The following is an 18591-nucleotide window of genomic DNA, read 5'->3' as shown; positions in this document are numbered from 1 at the left end:
GGGACAATGTAGGGGACACCTAGACCTCTGTGATGTACCTCTTGCTGCCAGAGGCCCATATGAACAGAGCCCTCTCTTTCACTGTGCCATGGCCACCATCTTCTGCTCCATGATTTTTGGGGAGTGCTTCAATTTCTAGGATCCTAAATTGGTACATTCACTTAATTCACTGAGTCAAAGATTCACTATCATCAGCTCTTTCTATAATTAGCTAAGGTCAGAGATTCACAATGGGCCAGGAATCAGTGTGGATGGATTCTGGGAAGTGACCAGGTGTCTTCTGTCTAGAACACAGATGCAATAAAGCCCCCAGTGGTCAGATTTTCAGAGGAGTGGAGATTTTTTTCTGTCTCTCCATGCTTCTGGGTATGGTATCACTCAACGGGTAATGACCAGCCTCCATAGAGACTGAACAAAAGGAGATGTTCTGAGGCATGCTGAGATCACAGAGTGTGTGCCCAGCATGCACGGAGCCTGGGTCTGAGCCTTGGAATCACATAAAAAGATTGTGCTGGGACAATCTTAGTCTTTCGAAGGTTGAGGCAGGGGCTCGGGAGTTCAAGGTTATCCTTAGTTCCTTACAAAGAGGCTAGCCTGGAGTACATGAAACTCTATCTGAAAAACTACATATACAAAATTCACCTCTTTCTCAAGGAAATACATTGTGAACTTGTTTACAGAAGCCTGAGATATCATTTCTGGTTCTGGTTTGTTCATTCCCACATCCCTAGATTCCCATGAATGCACCTTACCTTCCAACTTTCTTGGCAGTCCTGAGAGTGTCAGAATGCCTCACAACATTCTGGAAGCCTGCTACTGGTGGCGCAGGAGGGCATGTCTCCCTGAAGACCCTGGGTGGGCACGACTGTTTTTGCAGCACCACAGCGTACAGGCTGGTATTGCATACAGGGGCATTTCAAAATCCACAGTGGGACCACGGGTACCTGCCTGGGGGTGACTGCCCATGGGTGTGTCCCCACAGTGGGACCACGCGTGCCTGCCTGGGGGTGACTGCCCATGGGTGTGTCCCCACAGTGGGACCACGCGTGCCTGCCTGGGGGTGACTGCCCATGGGTGTGTCCCCCAGAAGGCCTCTGGGCAGACAGCCATTCTCTGAGCTCCTGGGCTGCCCCTAGATCCAGTCCTGCCTTAGCCTCCCAGGTGCTGGGATTACAGGTGGGATCCCTCACCATTTGATGTGCGTGTGTGCTGGGGCAGGGGGGCGCTTACGGGATCAGAGAACAGCTTTGCGGCATGGACTCTTGGGCCTGAACTCAGGCCCCTCACCAGCTCCCTCAATCTTTTATTAATTCTTCTTCTTCTTCTCCTTCTTCTCCTCCTCCTCCTCCTCCTCCTTCCTCTTTTTTTCTTTTTGGTTTTTGGAGACAGGGTTTCTCTGTGTGGCCCTGGCTGTCCTGGATCTCACTCTGTAGACCAGGCTGTCCTCGAACTCACAGAGATCCACCTGCCTCTGTCTTTCAAGTGCTGGGATTAAAGGTGTGCACCCCCACACCTGTGGTTTGGTAATCCTTTTTCAGTCTATTTTGTCTGTGGTTTGGATTGTGAGGTTTCTATCATCCTGTCTGCTAGTTCATTCATTTCTCTTTCATCAACAATATATTGTTGAGTCTAATCATTTAGTATTTAATATTTTTGGATACTGTCATGTTTAGCTCTGCATTACAAAATACTAACCTCCCATTCATTGTAAATCTGCCTAACACCAGCAGAAATAAAAAAAAAATTTTTTTTTCTTTAAAAATTCACTTTTCATGCAGTGCCTTCAGAGGCCAGATGAGGGCATAAGATCCTGGAACTGGATTTACCACGCAGTTGTGAGCCACCATGTAAGTGCTGGGAACACAACCTGTGTCCTCTGCAAGAGCAGCCAGAGTTCTTAACACTAAGCCATCTCTCCAGTCCCAAGAATTTTCTTTTTGGGATGTTGGCATTGAACCCAGGACCTTTAAAATGTTAGACATGTGCTCTGCTCCTGAGCCAGGCCCCCAGCCCCTCACTGGGGATTCTAGGCTGGGGCTCTACCACTGAGCCACACCCCCAGCCCCTCACTGGGGGATTCTAGGCAGGGGCTCTACCACTGAGTCATACCCCAGCCCCTCGCTGGGGGATTCTAGGCAAGTGCTCTACCACTGAGCCACACCCCAGCCCCTCACTGGGGGATTCTAGGCAGAGGCTCTACCACTGAGCCACACCCCAGCCCCTCACTGGGGGATTCTAGGCAGGGGCTCTACCACTGAGCCACACCCCAGCCCCTCACTGGGGGATTCTAGGCAGGGGCTCTACCACTGAGCCACACCCCAGCCCCTCACTGGGGGATTCTAGGCAGGGGCTCTACCACTGAGCCACACCCCAGCCCCTCACTGGGGGATTCTAGGCAGGGGCTGTACCTACCGCTGAGCCCTGTCTCCTGCTCAAGAATGCATTTCTAAACTCAGGAGCTCCATCTATAAAATAGAAACAAGTCCAGTGGAGGAGCCGAGCCGTAGTGGATCATGCTTCTGATCCCAGCATTCCGAGGCAGAGGCAAGTGGGTCTATGACTTGAAGTCAGCCTCGTCTACATAGCAAGTTCCAGGACAGAAGGCTGCAGTGAGACCTGGTCCCACAAACAGAAGAAAAAGAGCCCCTGTGAGATCAGGGATGGAAAACCTTCTCCAGAAACCACTTCTGCAGTAAGATGAGCTCTCACACCTCTGCCATGATGCAGACATCAGAAACCAGAATGAGCTTTGAAAATACATTGGCAAACAAATAAGTAAATAATAAAACAAAAGTGTGTAGACAGAAGAGCCCCAGGAAGAACTCTAAGGGCCCCTGGGTGAGCCGCTGAGTATGCTGAGCTTCTCCCCACATGTGCCTGCAGATGCTCACAAATACACACGAGGATCCAGAAGAATCCAGAAAGTAAAGCTGTTGCCCTCTGAGTCCTTAGCCCCAGGAATCTGAGGCAGGGGAAAATACCTTGTGCAGGCCATGGATCTGAACCTAACACCTTCCCCAGGGCCCTACAGGCTGGGAGCAGGAGCCATGGTCCTCCATTAGTAAAGTCTGCTGTAAACTAGTTACCCAGCAACCACTGGCTCCTTAATGAGGGTGTAGCCAATCAAGTCACATTCTCCCTTTGTTTTCTGAGACAGTCTTTACTCTGGCCTGTGGTTCTACACCCTCCTGCCTCACCATCCCAATGCTGGGGTTTCAGGTGTGAACCCCCACACCTGGCCCTTTTCTCTTTTTCCTTCATTTTTATTTTTTGATAGGGCTTTATGTAGCCCAGGCTGGCCTCAAACACCACTTCTTAGCTGAGGATGACCTTCAACTTCTGATCCTCCTGCCTCTCCTTCCCAAGTTGCAATAGAGGTTGGGGGGGGGGATGCAGGCTCTTGCCATCTGCTTGCCATGGCTTGAGTGTGGATGTGTACTAATCAGTTTGTCAACTTGGCACAAACTGCAGTCATGTGGTGAGAGGAAACATTAAGAAAATGCCTCCATCAGATCAACCTGTAGGCAAGTCTGTGGGATACTTTCTTGATTAAAGAAGGGTGTGAGAGGCCCAGTTCACTTTGGCTGTGCCTTCCCTGGGCAGGTGGTCCTGGGCTGTATAAGAAAGTGGGCTGGGCCAGGTGGAGGTGGTGCACGGCCTTTAATCCCAGCACTCGGGAGGCAGAGACTGTCAGGTCTCTGAGTTCAAGGCCAGCCTGGTCTACAGAGTGAGTTCCAGGACAGCCAGAGCTACACAGTGAGACCCTGTCTCAAAACAACAACAACAACAAAAAAAAAAAAAAGAAAGAAAGAAAAAGAAAGGAAAAAGAACGTAGGCTGATTGAGCCATGAGGAGGAGACCAGTAAGCAATGTTCCTCCGTGGCCTCTGCTTTGGTTCCTGCCTCCAGGTTCCTGCCTTAACTTCCCTCAGGGATGGACTGTATAAGCCCTTCCTCCCCAAAGCACTTTGCTGAGATGACATTTATCACAGCCATTGGAAGCAAATTCAGTCAGCACTGAGATTTAAGAGGCGGGACATGGATCAGTGACTGTCAGGAGGGCCCTGCCTCATGACAGAGCTCAGGCTGTCACCAAGGGATCCTGCATTCTCCATGGATCTTCAAGGCTTGTTTTAGATTTACTTATGTGAATGAATGCTTGTATGTATATGCACCGTGTGTGTGTGTGTGTGTGTGTGTGTGTGTGTGTGTTGCTCTCAGAGGTCACAAGAGGACATCAGATCCCCTGGAACTGTTGTTACAGATGTCATGAACCACTATGTGGGTGCCACAAACTCCAGCCCTCCCTAGATCATTCCTGTGCACCTCCTGCTGACAGATGACCCAGTCAGACCCTGCTTGACCCTTGACTTTCACAGCTCCTGGAGCTGTAAGAAATAACTCTCCTTTATACCTGATACAGCCTTGGAAAATAGAGCACTGTGGGAGCAGTGCAAAAGAGTCTAAAACACGGGGCAGAAGCTGCTCACATGGGGCAGAAGCTGCTCACATGGGGCAGAAGCTGCTCACATGGGGCAGAAGCTGCTCACACGGGGCAGAAGCTGCTCACACGGGGCAGAAGCTGCTCACACGGGGCAGAAGCTGCTCACATGGGGCAGAAGCTGGCTCGCTTGCACGAGAAGCTCAGAGAGAGCAAGCAGGGAAGACAATCTGACCTGAGACTAGAGGGAAAGGGGAGAAGCAACTAACTAACCATTCAAGTTTACTAAGAACTTCTGTCAACAGTAAATACTTTGTAAAAACATCTGCAGTGTTCCTTACAGTAAAAACCCTGTCCCAATGAACTCAGGGCCCAAAATTCCAATGGAATACGTTTCAGTTCATGTTCCTAGTCTGATAAATACAGGACTTTTTTTTTTTTAAGCACCGTTTTAGTCTTATAAAGTACAAATACTAAAAAATCACACAGTACAAAGTTGCTATGCTGTACAAAGCACCATGCCTAGATGGGGCAGGCCACACACTACAGATGTGAGTGGGAAGCCTGTGCCTTCCAGAAGCTACTTTAAGGCTTTCTATGGGATTACTGATGAATATGAATCAATATGAACGCAGGGTTGGAGACTGGCTAGCGTTTTCAAATATGAGTCTTGCTTAGAGGGCCCTTCTCCACTTGCTTCAGGAATTGTGGGGCCCTGGGCCACACACAGCTCTGCATAGCAGAAATCAGAGGAGCACTTCCTATGAGGAAGTGACAGGTCAGTCAACACCTGCCAATCTCCCACTCAGGTGAAAGCCTTTCCTGTGGCCTCTCTGCGGAGACCCGGATGGATGCTGAGATTTTCCTGCTGTGTCACATCCCGAGGGTGGCAACTCTCATCCTGGTGACTGTACATTTATAGAACAATTTTCCTCTCATCTGTGATTTCCGACATTTGTCAAGAATCCATCTCCCAAACAGAAGCGCACCATCCCTTTGAAGTCCCCAAAGGCTCCTGGTTCTGAGGAGGTTCTAACAATCAGCAGCACGGATTTCCAGGGCGAGCAGATGCCTGACAGGGCCCCACCTGTCGGCAATACAAAGCGCTCCTACAGATTGCCCGCACCATGGACCCGCTGGTGGTAGACCAGATGTGATCTCTGACTGAAGCCCTTACAGCAGATGCTGCAGATGTAGGGCCTCTCCCCGGTGTGGACCCTCTGGTGCGTGTGGAAGTGTGAGGCCTGACTGAAGCCTTTCCCACACTGCTGGCATGTGTAGGGTTTCTCACCCGTGTGGACCCTCTGGTGAGCGCTAAGCCCTGCGCTCCAACTGAATTCCTTTCCACATTCCTCACACTTGAAAGGCTTCTCCCCGGTGTGGATGATCTGGTGGACTTGGAGATTGGACCTCTGGCTGAAGGCTTTCCCACAGGTGTCACACTTGTAGGGCTTCTCCCCCGTGTGCACTCTCTGGTGGGCCTGGAGGTGTGAGGCCTGACTGAACCGCTTCGGGCACGCGTTGCATTTGAACGGCTTCTCCCCAGTGTGGACGCTCTGATGGGCCTGCAGATTCGAGGCCTGGCTGAAGCCTTTGCCGCATACCTCACATGTATAGGGTTTCTCTCCCGTGTGGACTCTCTGGTGATTGTGAAGGTTCAAGCTCCAGTTGAAGCGCTTCCCACACACATCGCACTTGTACGGTTTTTCCCCGGTGTGAACCCTCTGGTGGGCTTGAAAGTAGGAGCTCTGACTGAAGCCCTTCCCGCACACGCCGCAGCGAAATGGCTTCTCTCCCGTGTGCACCCGCTGATGGCTTTGGAAGCTTGAGGCTGAGCTGAAGCCCTTCCCGCACGCCTCGCATTTGTATGGCTTCTCTCCGGTGTGGACCCGCCGGTGGCTGTGAAGGTTGAAGCTCAGGCTGAAGCGCTTCCCACACGCCTCGCACGCGTAGGGCTTCTCCTCGGTGTGGACCCTCTGGTGGGTGTGGAGGTTCGAGCTACAGCTGAAGCGCTTGCCGCAGTCCCCGCATGTATAGGGCTTCTCCCCGGTGTGGATTCGCTCGTGGGCCTGGAGGTGTGACCTCTGCGTGAAGCCCTTCCCGCACGCCTCGCACTTGTAAGGCTTCTCGCCGGTGTGGACTCGGCAGTGGATGTGGAGGTCCGTGCTGCGGCTGAAGCCCTTCCCGCAGGCCTCGCACTTGTAAGGCTTCTCGCCGGTGTGGACGGGCAGGTGCGCGTACAGATGCGAGCTCTGGTTAAAACTCTTGCCGCACTCGGGGCAGGTATAGGGCTTCTCCCCCGTGTGCACCCTCTGGTGAGTCTGCAGGTTGGAGCTCTGGCCGAAGCCCTTGCCACACTCGCGACACCAGTAGCGCTTTCTTCCCGGGTGAGCACTTGGCTGAACGGGGACCCGGGAGCCATGCCCGGTGTCCCCGTGGGTACTGTGTACAGGGGACTGGTTTCCGAAGCGGACCTGTTGGTGGAGTGCCAGGCTGGGGCGGTCGCTGAAGGCGTCTTCGCCCTTGCCGCACTGACAGGCTTTCCCTTCTGTGTAGACGCCGCCGCGACGTGGGGTGCGGGGTGACCCAGCAAGGCTGACTTTGCTCCCGTCACCGCGGCTGGGGGCTCTGTCTCCTTTGGGCAGCGCATCGTCGTCGTGGTGGGAAATGCGACTCAGAATGTCAACACCCGGGGCTGACGGCGGCGGCTTGGTTTTCACCGGAGGCTGCGGACAGGGTCTGCGATGGGTCCGCCTCTCGCTAGGATGTGTTTTACTCCAAGAACTCTGGACTCCCCCAGGGGGACATTCCTGGTTGTCAGGAATGCTGGAAGGGTCTCCTGTGAGACTCTCAAGGCGGCCACCGTCCCTGGGGGCCCAGGGTGGCTCTTCCGCTCCCCTGTGGCAGGAGTGACACTTCTCCAGGAAGTGAGAACCCTTTCCGTGAGTGTTCACCACGGCACCTGGAGTTCTGGCCAGTGTGTCGACATCACGGCTCATCAATTGCCAGCATGGAAGGCGCCCCGGTGAGAGGCACCTTAATCCTATTGCATGAAGAACCTCCATCTTGTTTGGACCCTGGCCTCCTGAAGGGATAGAGAACAGAAGGTGACATCAGCAAGGATGGGGACATCCAAGGGCCGAGTCCTCATTTCTCTCTGGAAACCCTGAAGAGACCATTGTTGAAGATAAACTTGCAGGAGCTCTGGGAACCAGGGTCTACAATGAAGAGAACATGCACTCAAGAGTTTGACGTGGTGGGAAATTCGGGGTGAGCCCGGGAGTGAAGGCTCAGGGTCACCGACAGCCCCTGCCTCGAACCTGCTTCACACAGCCTGTGTGCAGCCGTACAGACCGATAATGGGGGGGGGGCCCTCTTCATCCTCGGGGTGTTTACACTTGAGGGGTGGTGTGGGCTGAAGTTCCCATGGGTCGACTCCTCCCTGAGACTGGAGGGAGCAGAGAGGACCAGACCTGCCCGGTCCGAACCTGTCTGCGGGCGACGTGAAGACCGATCTGGTTCACCTGACTGACAGCCAGGGTGAGGGTGTAATGGGGAGGCACCAGGAACTTCGAGGCTGAGAGAAAGATGAGAGATACATGGGGACTGAATGGAACAATAAAGGCCCAGAAACCGAGGTCCAGCTCGAGGAAGTCACCGTGGGAGCACACGTGCGTAGGACGGGACTGGAATGACTTCATCACACGCACTCACTTGGAAACTACTAGAAGGCAGCTAAAGCGTTCAGAGAGCAAGGCTCCAAACACGCCTGCTGAGTAGGGAAGGCCTTCTCTGGGGAAGGAGTGGAAAAGATCGGAGGGACAGGAGCGAGTGGGTTTCCTGCAGACGCCTGCTCTACAATCTGAGACGTCCAGGGTTGCAGAGGGTTGGGGGTCAGGAGAGGGACGTTCCTGTAAGGAACACGGAAGGTCTTCTCGGGATGGACGACACCAAAGGCTTCCTGGAGCCGCTGCTCGGTGTCCACTTGGGGTTTTGGGGTACGTCACCATAACTCAAACTAAGTTCATGGTAACAAGTCTGGCGATGCCCAGACACCAGCAGAGACAAGTGCAGAATGTGGAGAGTGACCAGGACACAGGGTTTAAGCTGCTCGGAGCAGGGCCTTGGGGACTTCTGAGCAGACCAATGCAGAGTCTCTGTGAGAGAGGGCACTTCCCAGGGAAGAACATTCTGGCCAGAAAGAATCGATTAATGGCAGCAGAGACAGAAGCAGGAAAAAAAAAAATGGAGATTGGCGGAGCCCTAGGAAGATGGCGTCCTAGCCAGGCACAGTCAACCAAGCCTGTCACCCTAGTGCCTGAGAAGCTGAGGCAGGAGGATCACAAATTTCTGGGCAAGCCTGAGCTACATAGCAAGATCTTGCCACAAAACCAAAAAAACTCAAAACAACTTGATTTTACTGAGTGAAATGTGAAGCCTAGGATCTAAGGCAAGGAACGGCACAATGGGACTTTTCGGTTGGGGGTGGGGGGCCGAGGGGAAGTACCCCACACAAGAGCAGAAGCAGCTCTGGGGCTCTGGTAGCTGCACTTACCTCTCTGGGTCAAAGATACAAGAAAGGGGTTGTGGAATCCCCCTCCACAGCTAAGGAAAGCTGCGGAGGCCAGGCATGTGCCAGGGGGGGTCCCTGCATGGAGGCCCAGAGAGGCCTTTGTGTGAAGTCTGAACTTGCTGGAGACCCCAAGATGTTGGAGATGCCGGAGTCATGGGATAGTGGGACCAGCCAAGGCGGAGAAGTGTGTTGCAGTCAACAAAGCTGAAAGGAGCTGGAGATCTGAAGAGCATTTGACATCAGACATGGAGATGCAGAGTCTGGAGTTTGCCCAGCTGGTCTTCGGTCTTGCTTTGGGTCAGTATTTCCTCACTGTTCTCCCTTCCCTACGTTTCAGAATGGTAATGTATATCCTGTGCCATTGTATGCTGGAAGTATGTGATCCGCTTTTTGATTTTGATTTTACAGGGGGTTACAGTGAAGAGACTGCCACCAATCTAGAAGAGACTTTGAACTATGCACTTTTAAACACTGTTGAGACTATGCTAGACTATGGATAGGGACTTTGGAAGTTGGACTACATGCAGTTTTGCATTCCGATATGGCTACAAACCCATGGGGCCCGGGGAGTAGAACGTGGTGGTTTGAATGAAAACGGGCCCCAACAGGCTTAGAGGAGGGGCACTCTAGGAAGGTGTGGTCTTGCTGGAGGAACTGGGGGCGGGGTTGGGGGTTTTAAACGCCCAGGCCAAGCCCAGTGTCTCTCTCTTTCCGCTGCCTTTGAATCTGGATATAGAACCCTCAGCTGTCACGTCTGCCTGCATGCCGCCATGCCTCCCACCAAGATGATCATGGACCAAACCTCTGAAACTTAAGCCAGCCCCAATTCAATGCTTTCCTTTATAAAAGTTGCCGTGGTCATGGTGTCTCTCCACAGTAACAGAACATTGACTAAGGCACACACACACACACACCAACCTGCATGCACACTCACATACACATAAAGAAATGTTTTAGAAAAAAATCTTAAAGAACAGCATCTATGTGTAAAATGCAGTTTTAAGAAGTAAAGTGGAGGGGCTGGAGAGATGATTCAGCACACTGGCTGCTCATCCAGAGGGCCCAGGTTGGGTGTGCAGCACCCACATGATGTCTCCACACCATCTGTTACCCCAGTTCCAGGGGATGTGATGCCCCCTCCTGGCCTCTGTGGGCACCATGCAGAAAAAACAGACAAAACACCCAGATATACATAAAATAAAAAATAAATAAACCTAAAAGGAAAGCAGTGAGTGTAACTGAAGAAGACACCAGAGGTAAACTTGGGGACACTGCCAAGGGGCACAGGCCGCCATCCTCACCCACTGACAGAAGGTTCCGGAAGTTCTCCAGCATCACGTCTCGGTACAGCTTCCTCTGGGTGGCGTCCAGCAGCCCCAGCTCCTCCTCGCTGAAGACCACGGCCACGTCCCTGAACGTCACCATCTCCTGTGACAGCAAACATGTGCCACCCAGTTTCATACCCAATGCCACTGGAACCTGAGCAACTGTTTACAAAGTGCCTATTCACCCCTTTCTATGGCTATGGGGAGCGGGGGCAAGAGAGGAAAACACTGGTGTAGGGACCATTGGTGCCTTTTATGGTTTCACTAGGACCCTTGCTGTTAAAGGGGAAGCCACAGATTTTAGAGTTAGAGAGCGCAAACCCATGTCAGGAGTAATGTGCTGAGTTTGTGCTGGAAACAGCTCAGGTATTCCTTCATCCCCAAATCCAAAATGTTCTCAAACCCATTTCATGAGTGATGACATCATTTAGAAATGTTTTGTGTTGGAGGAACATGATGGATTTCAGATTCAGAATTCTTTATTTGTAAAGTCTAGGCAAGTATTTCCAAATGCCTAACTCCTCCAGTGTGTGAAACACCTCTGTGTCCCGAGGTGTCTGGCAGACGGCACTCAGGGCTGGATCACTCATTATGTCCTTAGCTCTACCAATCTCACGGGCCTGCAGGGACCTTCTGGGACAGACAGCAGCTCCTTCTGTGTTCTCAGGAACACGCCTCTGCCAACAGCAGCGATATTCAGGGTCACGGGTGTGGGCACGGACTCTGCAAACCTTAAGGCTCCAAGGCTCTGTGCATCCCTGGCCTGATGAGCTTGGAAACTAACTTCTCTGTGCCTCAGTTTCCCCATCTGTGTAACTACCTACATCACAGTGTCCCTGAAGGGATTAAGTGAGACCACAGAAAGGACCCAGGACCACGCATGATACACATTAAGCAGCCAACATCTGTCCAACACCACTACCGTCATTGTCTGTATTATGGCATTCATGGCCACGTAGTTCTCCATAAAGGCTGCATTATATATATATAAATTTTAAAATGCACCATCCATACACATACAATAAATGTAAAAAAAAGAATTTAATTAAGTAAGTGAAAGTTTCAGAAAACTGTTATTTTTAATCACTTACCAAAGCACCCAAGATTTTTTAAAGTGTCCAGTTTAGGCCAGAACACAGAGAATGAAGGATACTTGCCGTCTGCAAATTAACTGGGAAAACTGCCACTGTTATTAGCAAAACAAACTTGGAACTGACTGTAGGCAGCTGGAGAACTTGGCTGACCACCATGTAAAATATACCCTTTTGCATTATAATTCACGTTTAGGTTAACTGAAACTTGCCTGGTGGTACATAATAAATGCTCTGAGTTTCCGAGCTGCTGGATTGTCTCCATCGGAGCACATGGCTCGCTTGATCCCAGCTTGTCTGTGCATGTGTCTGTGTGTCTGTCCTTTCCTCACTCCTCCATCACCCCAGTTGGGCCCACCTCTGCAGCCATGCAGATGGCAATGGCCGGGCACTCCCTGACTGTTCAGGATATGAATGCTCAGGACGGCTCTTCTGTGTGCACGTGTGTACACAAGCATGCATGAGTGTGCACATGCACGCACGTAGGGGCCAGGGGACAACCCCTGGTGTCCTTCCTCAGGTGCTAGCCACCTTTTTTTGGTTTTGAGTCAGGGTCTCTCGGGGACCTGGAACTTGCCAAGTAGGCTAGGATGGCTGTCGATGAACACCAGGAACCTGCCTGTCTCCACAATCACAGACACAGGAGACCCTGTGGAAGAAGAGGGCCCAACTCCCAAAAGCTGTCCTCTGACATCTACATGAATGCTTTGGCATGCTCACAGCCAACCCCGCCCCCCCTACACACACTAATAATAGTACAAAATTTAAAAGTGAAATAAATTCATAAACCACACCAAGATGGAGAACTCATTTGCAAGATAAAATTGGCAAACCATGAGAAATGATGTTACTTTTAGAATGTAAGTGAACTTAATTTTTTTTTAATGTATGTGTATGTTGTACGTTTCTGTGTGTAATGTGTGTGCAGGTGCCCTGGGAGGCCAGAAGAGGGCATTGGATCCCCTGGAGTTGGAGTTACAGGCAATCGTGAGCTATCAGAAGCGTGTGCTGGGAACCAAACCGATCCTCTGGAAGAGCAGCCAGGGCTCTTAACTGCTGAGTCCTCTCTCCAGCCCACTTTCTCTGTGTCAAAACTTATTCTTTTACAATTTCATGTGTGCAATGTTCTTTGAGCACATGCACCCGTTATCCTCTGCACCCCCTGGCACTTTGAGGCAGTTCAGCGTGGCTTGGCTGCAGGGCGCTTGCGCAGCATGTAGGGGTCCTGTTTTCGATCCCTAGCACTGGGGGAAGCCGATCGATCGGACTTACCTGTAACTTGGTCATTGTCCTCTCCTTCTACCTGGGACAGCGCAGGTCTCTGGGAAGCAACTGGGGGAGGAAGGGTTGTGTGAGGGCATTGCCAGGAGAGTCAGTCCACACAACTTCCTCAGCTTCTCCCTCAGCCCCAAGCGCGGGCATTGCAAGTCTGTGCGCTTGGCTACCTGACTTTTCTACCTACTTCAAACTAACCTGCAGAGTAAGCCTCCAGGACACCCAGCCATCCGTGCTCCACCTCGCTCAGCGCGAAGGGTTAGCAAAGCCCACACTCACTATAATTTCCTGCCGTTTCAGAGCTGCGGCGGGCACTCTTCACAAAGCTGCTCATAACTCTGATGAACGCTGTGTCATGAGTGACCCTCACGCTCAGAAGCGTCTGTTCATTGTGATCAGTTATCTTAACATAATTGTTTCCATCCGTAGGAGTTAAACTGCCCCCCCACTCTCGCTCTAAAAGGTTCCATTACTAGTAAACGTTGCTCATCTGCAAGAGCCTCCACAAAGTCTCTTTTCTCACGTGCATGAAGATAATGACCAATAAAACCCTCTCAAAAGAAAAGAGAGTTTGGGCCAGGGAGATGGCTCAGGGGGTAGAGGCGAGCCGCCGAGCCTGACCGCCTGAGTTCAATTCTCTGGACCCCGCACGGAGGAAGGAGAGACCCGACTCTCATAAGTTGTCTTCCGACCTCGTCCATACACAAGCTGTGGCACGCCCCCCTCTCTAAGTAAATAAATAAATAAATAAATGCAAAAATATTACATTTAAGAACCAGAGCTGCATACCACTTAAGGCTTCAGGACGCCGGCCATCTGTCATCACAGCTCCTCTGCCAGGCTCCCGTGGGAAGCTAGACTCTCCCAGGGGCTCCGCGGGCAACTGAGATGCGTCCAGGAATCCCAGGCAGCGCCGCCCCGGGCAGAGTCCAGCGACAGAGGGCCCGGCCACCGCCGCCGCTTCTCCCCAGGGCTCAGAGTCGGGCCTTGAGGGGAGACTCCAGGAGCACCAGCCAGACGATGGGCCACGGGACGCTCCAGGACCTCCCCGCACCAGAACCACTGCCAGGCAGCCTCGCCTTGCAGGAGCGGAAGCGACCTCGACCGCCGCTGGTACCGGAACTACAATTCCCAGAATGCCTCAGCGGAAGCGTGTAGCCCTGCTGCCTCGCAGAGACTACATTCCCCAGAACGCTAAAGCGCCAATAAGTTTCATGCTGTTTTAACCAAGTGAACTCAGGGGAAATCGCTTTTCGGGAGCTCGCTCTCCCTGATTGCTTTTCGTTTTGTTCATGTCTTTCTTTCTTTCTTTCTTTCTTTCTTTCTTTCTTTCTTTCTTTCTTTCTTTCTTTCTTTCTTTCTTTCTTTTTTTTTTTTTTTTTTTTGTTTTTTCGAGACAGGGTTTCTCTGTGTAACTTTGCGCCTTTCTCACTCTGCAGACCAAGCTGGCCTCGAACTCAACAGAGATCCGTCTGCCTCTGCCTCCCGAGTGCTGGGATTAAAGGCGTGCGCCACCGCCAGCGTCATTTTGTTCATTCCTGAAATGCCATTAAAGACAACTGTGGATACTTTTTAAAAACATTGGAGTCCCATATTATATTGCATCACAAAAGTTAAAACTTAAACTGTGCGGCTATGGGAGCTTGGCTCAGCAGCAGAGTCAGAGCCCCTGCCTAGAATCCTCCAGTGAGGGGTTGGGGGTGTGGCTCAGTGGTAGAGCCCCTGCCTAGAACCCCCCAGTGAGGGGCTGGGGTGTGGCTCAGGGTAGAGCCCCTGACTAGAACCCCCCAGTGAGGGTCTGGGGGTGTGGCTCAGTGGTAGAGCCCCTGCCTAGAATTTCCCAGTGAGGGGCTGGGGGTGTGGTTCAGTGGTAGAGCCCCTGCCTAGAATCCCCCAGTGAGGGGCTGGGGTGTGGCTCAGTGGTAGAGCCCCTGCCTAGAAATCCCCAGAGAGGGGCAGGAGGCGTGGCTCAGTGGTAGAGCCCCTGCCTAGAATCCCCCAGAGAGGGGCTGGGGGTGTGGCTCAGTGGTAGAGCCCCTGCCTAGAATCCCCCAGTGAGGGGCTGGAGGAGTGACCCAATAGTAGAACACAGGCTGTTTTGAGTCAATATTCTATTGCTGTGAAGAGACACCATGACCAAGGCAACTCTTAAAATAGAGAGCATTTCTTTGGGGGCTTGTTTACAGTTTCAGAGGCTTAGTTCACTATCATCGTGTTGGGGAGCATGGCAGCATGCTGGAGCCGCAAATGCAGGCCCCATCCTGATCCACAGTCACAGAGGTAGAAAGACCGGGCCTGACATGTGCCTTTGAAACCTCAGAGTCCAACCCCAGTAACACTCCTCCTCCGACAAGGCCACACCTCCCAGTCCTTCTAATCCTTTCAAAGAGTTCCACCCCCTGGTGTAGCAGGCTTTCCTTTGGGCCACCAACCAGCTCCCAAATCATGACATGGAGACTTATTATTAATTATGAATGCTCAGCCTTATCTTATCCTTGTCCCATTAACTCTTAATTTAATTTAACCTAGTTCTCTTTATGTTTTGCCTCCGGGCTTCCCACCTTTCTTTCATTCTCCTACCCCCTGCCTGGTTGGCTGGCCGCGGGCGTCCCCCTCTGTTTCTCCCTCATTCTCTCCTGTCTCGAGCCTAGATTCCTCCTCCTACTTATTCTCGCTGCCTGCCAGCCCCGCCCACCCCTCTACTGCCTAGATATTGGTCGTTCAGCTTTTTATTAGACCAATCAGGCGCCTTAGGCAGGCAAAGCAACACATCTCCACACAGTTAAACAAATGCAGCATAAACAAATGTAACACATCTTTACATAGTTTAAGTAATATTCCACAACACCCTACAGACTAAGCACTTGAATATATGGGCCTATGAGGGCCATTCTTATTCAAACAGGGACATTTCACTCCCTGGCCCCCATAGGCTTGTAGGCATATCTTAAAGCAAAAATGCATTCCGTTCAACTTCAAAACTCCCCATAGTCTATCATATTCTCAACACTGTTTAAAAGTCCAAGGTCTCTTCTGAGACTCATGGCAATCTCTTAACTATAATTCTCTATAAAATCAAAATCAAAAAGCAGATCACATATTTCCTACGAACAATGGCATAGAATATACATTATCCACTCCAAAAGGGAGGAAAAGGAGCACAGTGAGGAACTACTGGGCCGAAGAAAGACCAAAAACCAGCTGGGAAAACTCCAAGTTCTATATCTCCATGTCTGATGTCAAAGTACTCTTTGGATCTCCAACTCCTTTTAGCTCTGTTGACTGCAACACACTTTTTTCTCTTGAACTGGTTCCATTCCCTGTTAGCGGCTCTCCTTGGCAGGTATCCCATGTCTCTGGCATTTCCAGCATCTTGAGGTCTCCAACATAATCCAGGCTCCAACTTCATAGCTTCACACAATGGACTTTTAGGCCTCCATGCAGGGAAAATCCTGGCACATGCCTGGCCTCAGAGGCTTTCCTTAGCTGCAGAGGGATATTCCACAATTCCTCTCTTGTATCCTTGACTCTAAAGCCAGAACCACATGGCCAAAGTTACCAAGTTCTGCAGCTTGCTGGAGTTGGAACTTAGCCCCCTCATTCAATTATATCTGCATCATCTTTCTGTAGTTGTGTAAAGGAATTAAAGAAAAACTTAAGCAGCTCACTGTTTAAGCTTTTCTTTAATTCCTTTTCTCAAGTTGAAAGACTAGCTGGGTGGGGTCTTGCCTTGAGGTCAACATTCTCTTTATTCCATCTAGCATCAGGCTTTCCTTTAAACTTTCTGTCCCCTTGAACACTGGATTTACTCCATTACACTTCCTGGTGCTCCTTTTCTCTCAGACTGTACATTTTGTGTTTCTCTTTGTCCAGCTTGCTCCGTTCCATTGTAGCACTCCATGAGAGTGACCACTAATAACTACATGACAGAGTCAATACTAGGCTATCTTGAAATCTCCTCTGCTTACACCATTAGTCTAAAACTCTTCAATTTAGCTTCAGGTAGATTTTTAGGACAAGGGCAAAAATCAGCCACGTTTTTTGCAAAAAAAAAAAAAAACAAGTGTTTGGTTTCTAGGCTACTTACTAATGTTCTTCCCCTCTGAAACTTCTTGACCTGGGTCCCCATAGTTCAAACCGACCTCACCATCACTGTCTTCAATGCTCCTACTAGAATAGTTCATTAAACTATGATTAAAGCATCCAATTGCTTTTCTTTTTTTTTAAAGATTTATTTATTATGTATACAATATTCTACATGCATGTATGCCTGCAGGCCAGAAGAGGGCACCAGATCTCATTACAGACGGTTGTGAGCCACCATGTGGTTGTGGGGAATTAAATTCAAGACCTCTGGAAGAACCAGTGCTCTCAACCTCTGTCAGTCCCAAAGTCTTCCATATTCCTCCAATACTGTGGTAGTTTGAATGTAATCGGCCCAAATAAGCACATAGGGAGTGGCACTATTAGGAGGTGTGGCCTTGTCGGAGGAGGAGTGTTACTGGGGTTGGACTCTGAGGTTTCAAAGGCACATGTCAGGCCCGGTCTTTCTACCTCTGTGACTGTGGATCAGGATGGGGCCTGCATTTGCGGCTCCAGCATGCTGCCATGCTCCCCAACGCGATGATAGTGAACTAAGCCTCTGAAACTGTAAACAAGCCCCCAAAGAAATGCTCTCTATTTTAAGAGTTGCCTTGGTCATGGTGTCTCTTCACAGCAATAGAATATTGACTCAAAACAGCCTGTGTTCTACTATTGGGTCACTCCTCCAGCCCCTCACTGGGGGATTCATGGCAGAGGCTCTACCACTGAGCCACACCCCCAGCCCCTCACTGAGGGATTTTAGGCAGGTGCTCAGTAATAGAACCCCTGTCTAGAATCCCCCAGTGAGGGGCTGGGGTGTGGCTCAGTGGTAGAGCCCCTGCCTAGAATCCCTCAGTGAGGGTCTAGGTGTGTGGATCAGTGTTTAGAATGTCCCAGTGAGGGGCTAAGGATGCTGTTAAATGGTAGTGCTCACACCTGACATGTGTGACTCCTGTTTATGCCACAATTACTCTCCCTCTTCCAAACACACACACACACACACACACACACACACACACACACACACACACACACGCTAATTGGGAGCAAAGGGTAAGGTAGAGCTAGGGAACCTGAGTGCTTGAGTGCACCAGATATTGTGTTTAATATCTGGATTCGACTTTTGTGCAATGCTGTATCCCCGAATATTTATCACCAATACAACCTATGGATACAACATAGTTCATTGCTTCTCACGGTAAAAGGAGAATTACACCTTGACAGTTTACACTGTTCCCAAGCCAAGTGTCATAATGGAGCAAACTGAAGATTCTACTCCAGCTATCCCGGGGTCTCAGGGTGGCAGAAACAAGAGACCCTGCCTGTGGCCAGCAAGATGGCTTGGCAGGTGAAGGCTCTTGCCAACCAAGCCTGAGGACCTGAGCTCAATCACTGGAACCCACATGTGTGTGGAAGGAGAGAACTGAGTCCCTCAAGTGTTCCTCGGACCTCCACGAGTGCTATAGCATGCACGTGCGCACACACACACACATACACACATACATACACACACACACACACACACACACACACACACACACACAAGAAACTACACACCACAAGAAGGCACCTTCGAAGTCTCACAAAAACTCCACTTCTGCAACCCCATGCTGCAGCAACGACGTTAATAAGCCTCTTGCCCGAAGGACAGTTCAGCTCAGGGCCGCTCTCTCATTCCCACTCCCTCCCTAAAACAACAAAAATGTGTCCACTCACCAGAGATGGCTGCATGGAACCCGACTCTCACGGCTGCTCTAACTTGCAGTTCAGGTTTTGTTTTTTTCGTTGTTGTTTTGTTTTTGGT

At 50.8% G+C, this 18591-nt stretch overlaps 1 protein-coding gene across 1 annotated transcript; it reads right to left on the bottom strand.

Annotated features, from left to right (window-relative positions):
* Window positions 1–4705: 4705 nt before the first annotated feature.
* Window positions 4706–13808, bottom strand: LOC128095562 (zinc finger protein 235-like). The gene is made up of 4 exons (XM_052714639.1): window positions 13494–13808; window positions 12702–12761; window positions 10315–10441; window positions 4706–7525 (listed from the first exon to the last, which is right to left on the bottom strand). The coding sequence occupies exons 2-4, from the start codon at window positions 12714–12716 to the stop codon at window positions 5550–5552; spliced, it is 2118 nt and encodes a 705-aa protein (XP_052570599.1). The 5' UTR covers window positions 12717–12761; window positions 13494–13808; the 3' UTR covers window positions 4706–5549.
* Window positions 13809–18591: the final 4783 nt, after the last annotated feature.

This window comes from Peromyscus californicus, unplaced genomic scaffold, assembly GCF_007827085.1.
Source record: "Peromyscus californicus insignis strain IS unplaced genomic scaffold, ASM782708v3 Scaffold_4__1_contigs__length_199733344, whole genome shotgun sequence".
Lineage (NCBI taxonomy): Eukaryota > Metazoa > Chordata > Mammalia > Rodentia > Cricetidae > Peromyscus > Peromyscus californicus.
The sequence above is the reverse complement of the archived record's forward strand: the minus strand, read 5'-3'. Positions and strand labels throughout refer to the sequence as shown.

Coding starts and splice junctions, on each gene's coding strand:
- LOC128095562 (XM_052714639.1), bottom strand. Junction 7,526..10,314: donor CCGGAACCTTCTGTCAGTGG/GTGAGGATGGCG, acceptor CTATCCCTTCAG/GAGGCCAGGGTCCAAACAAG.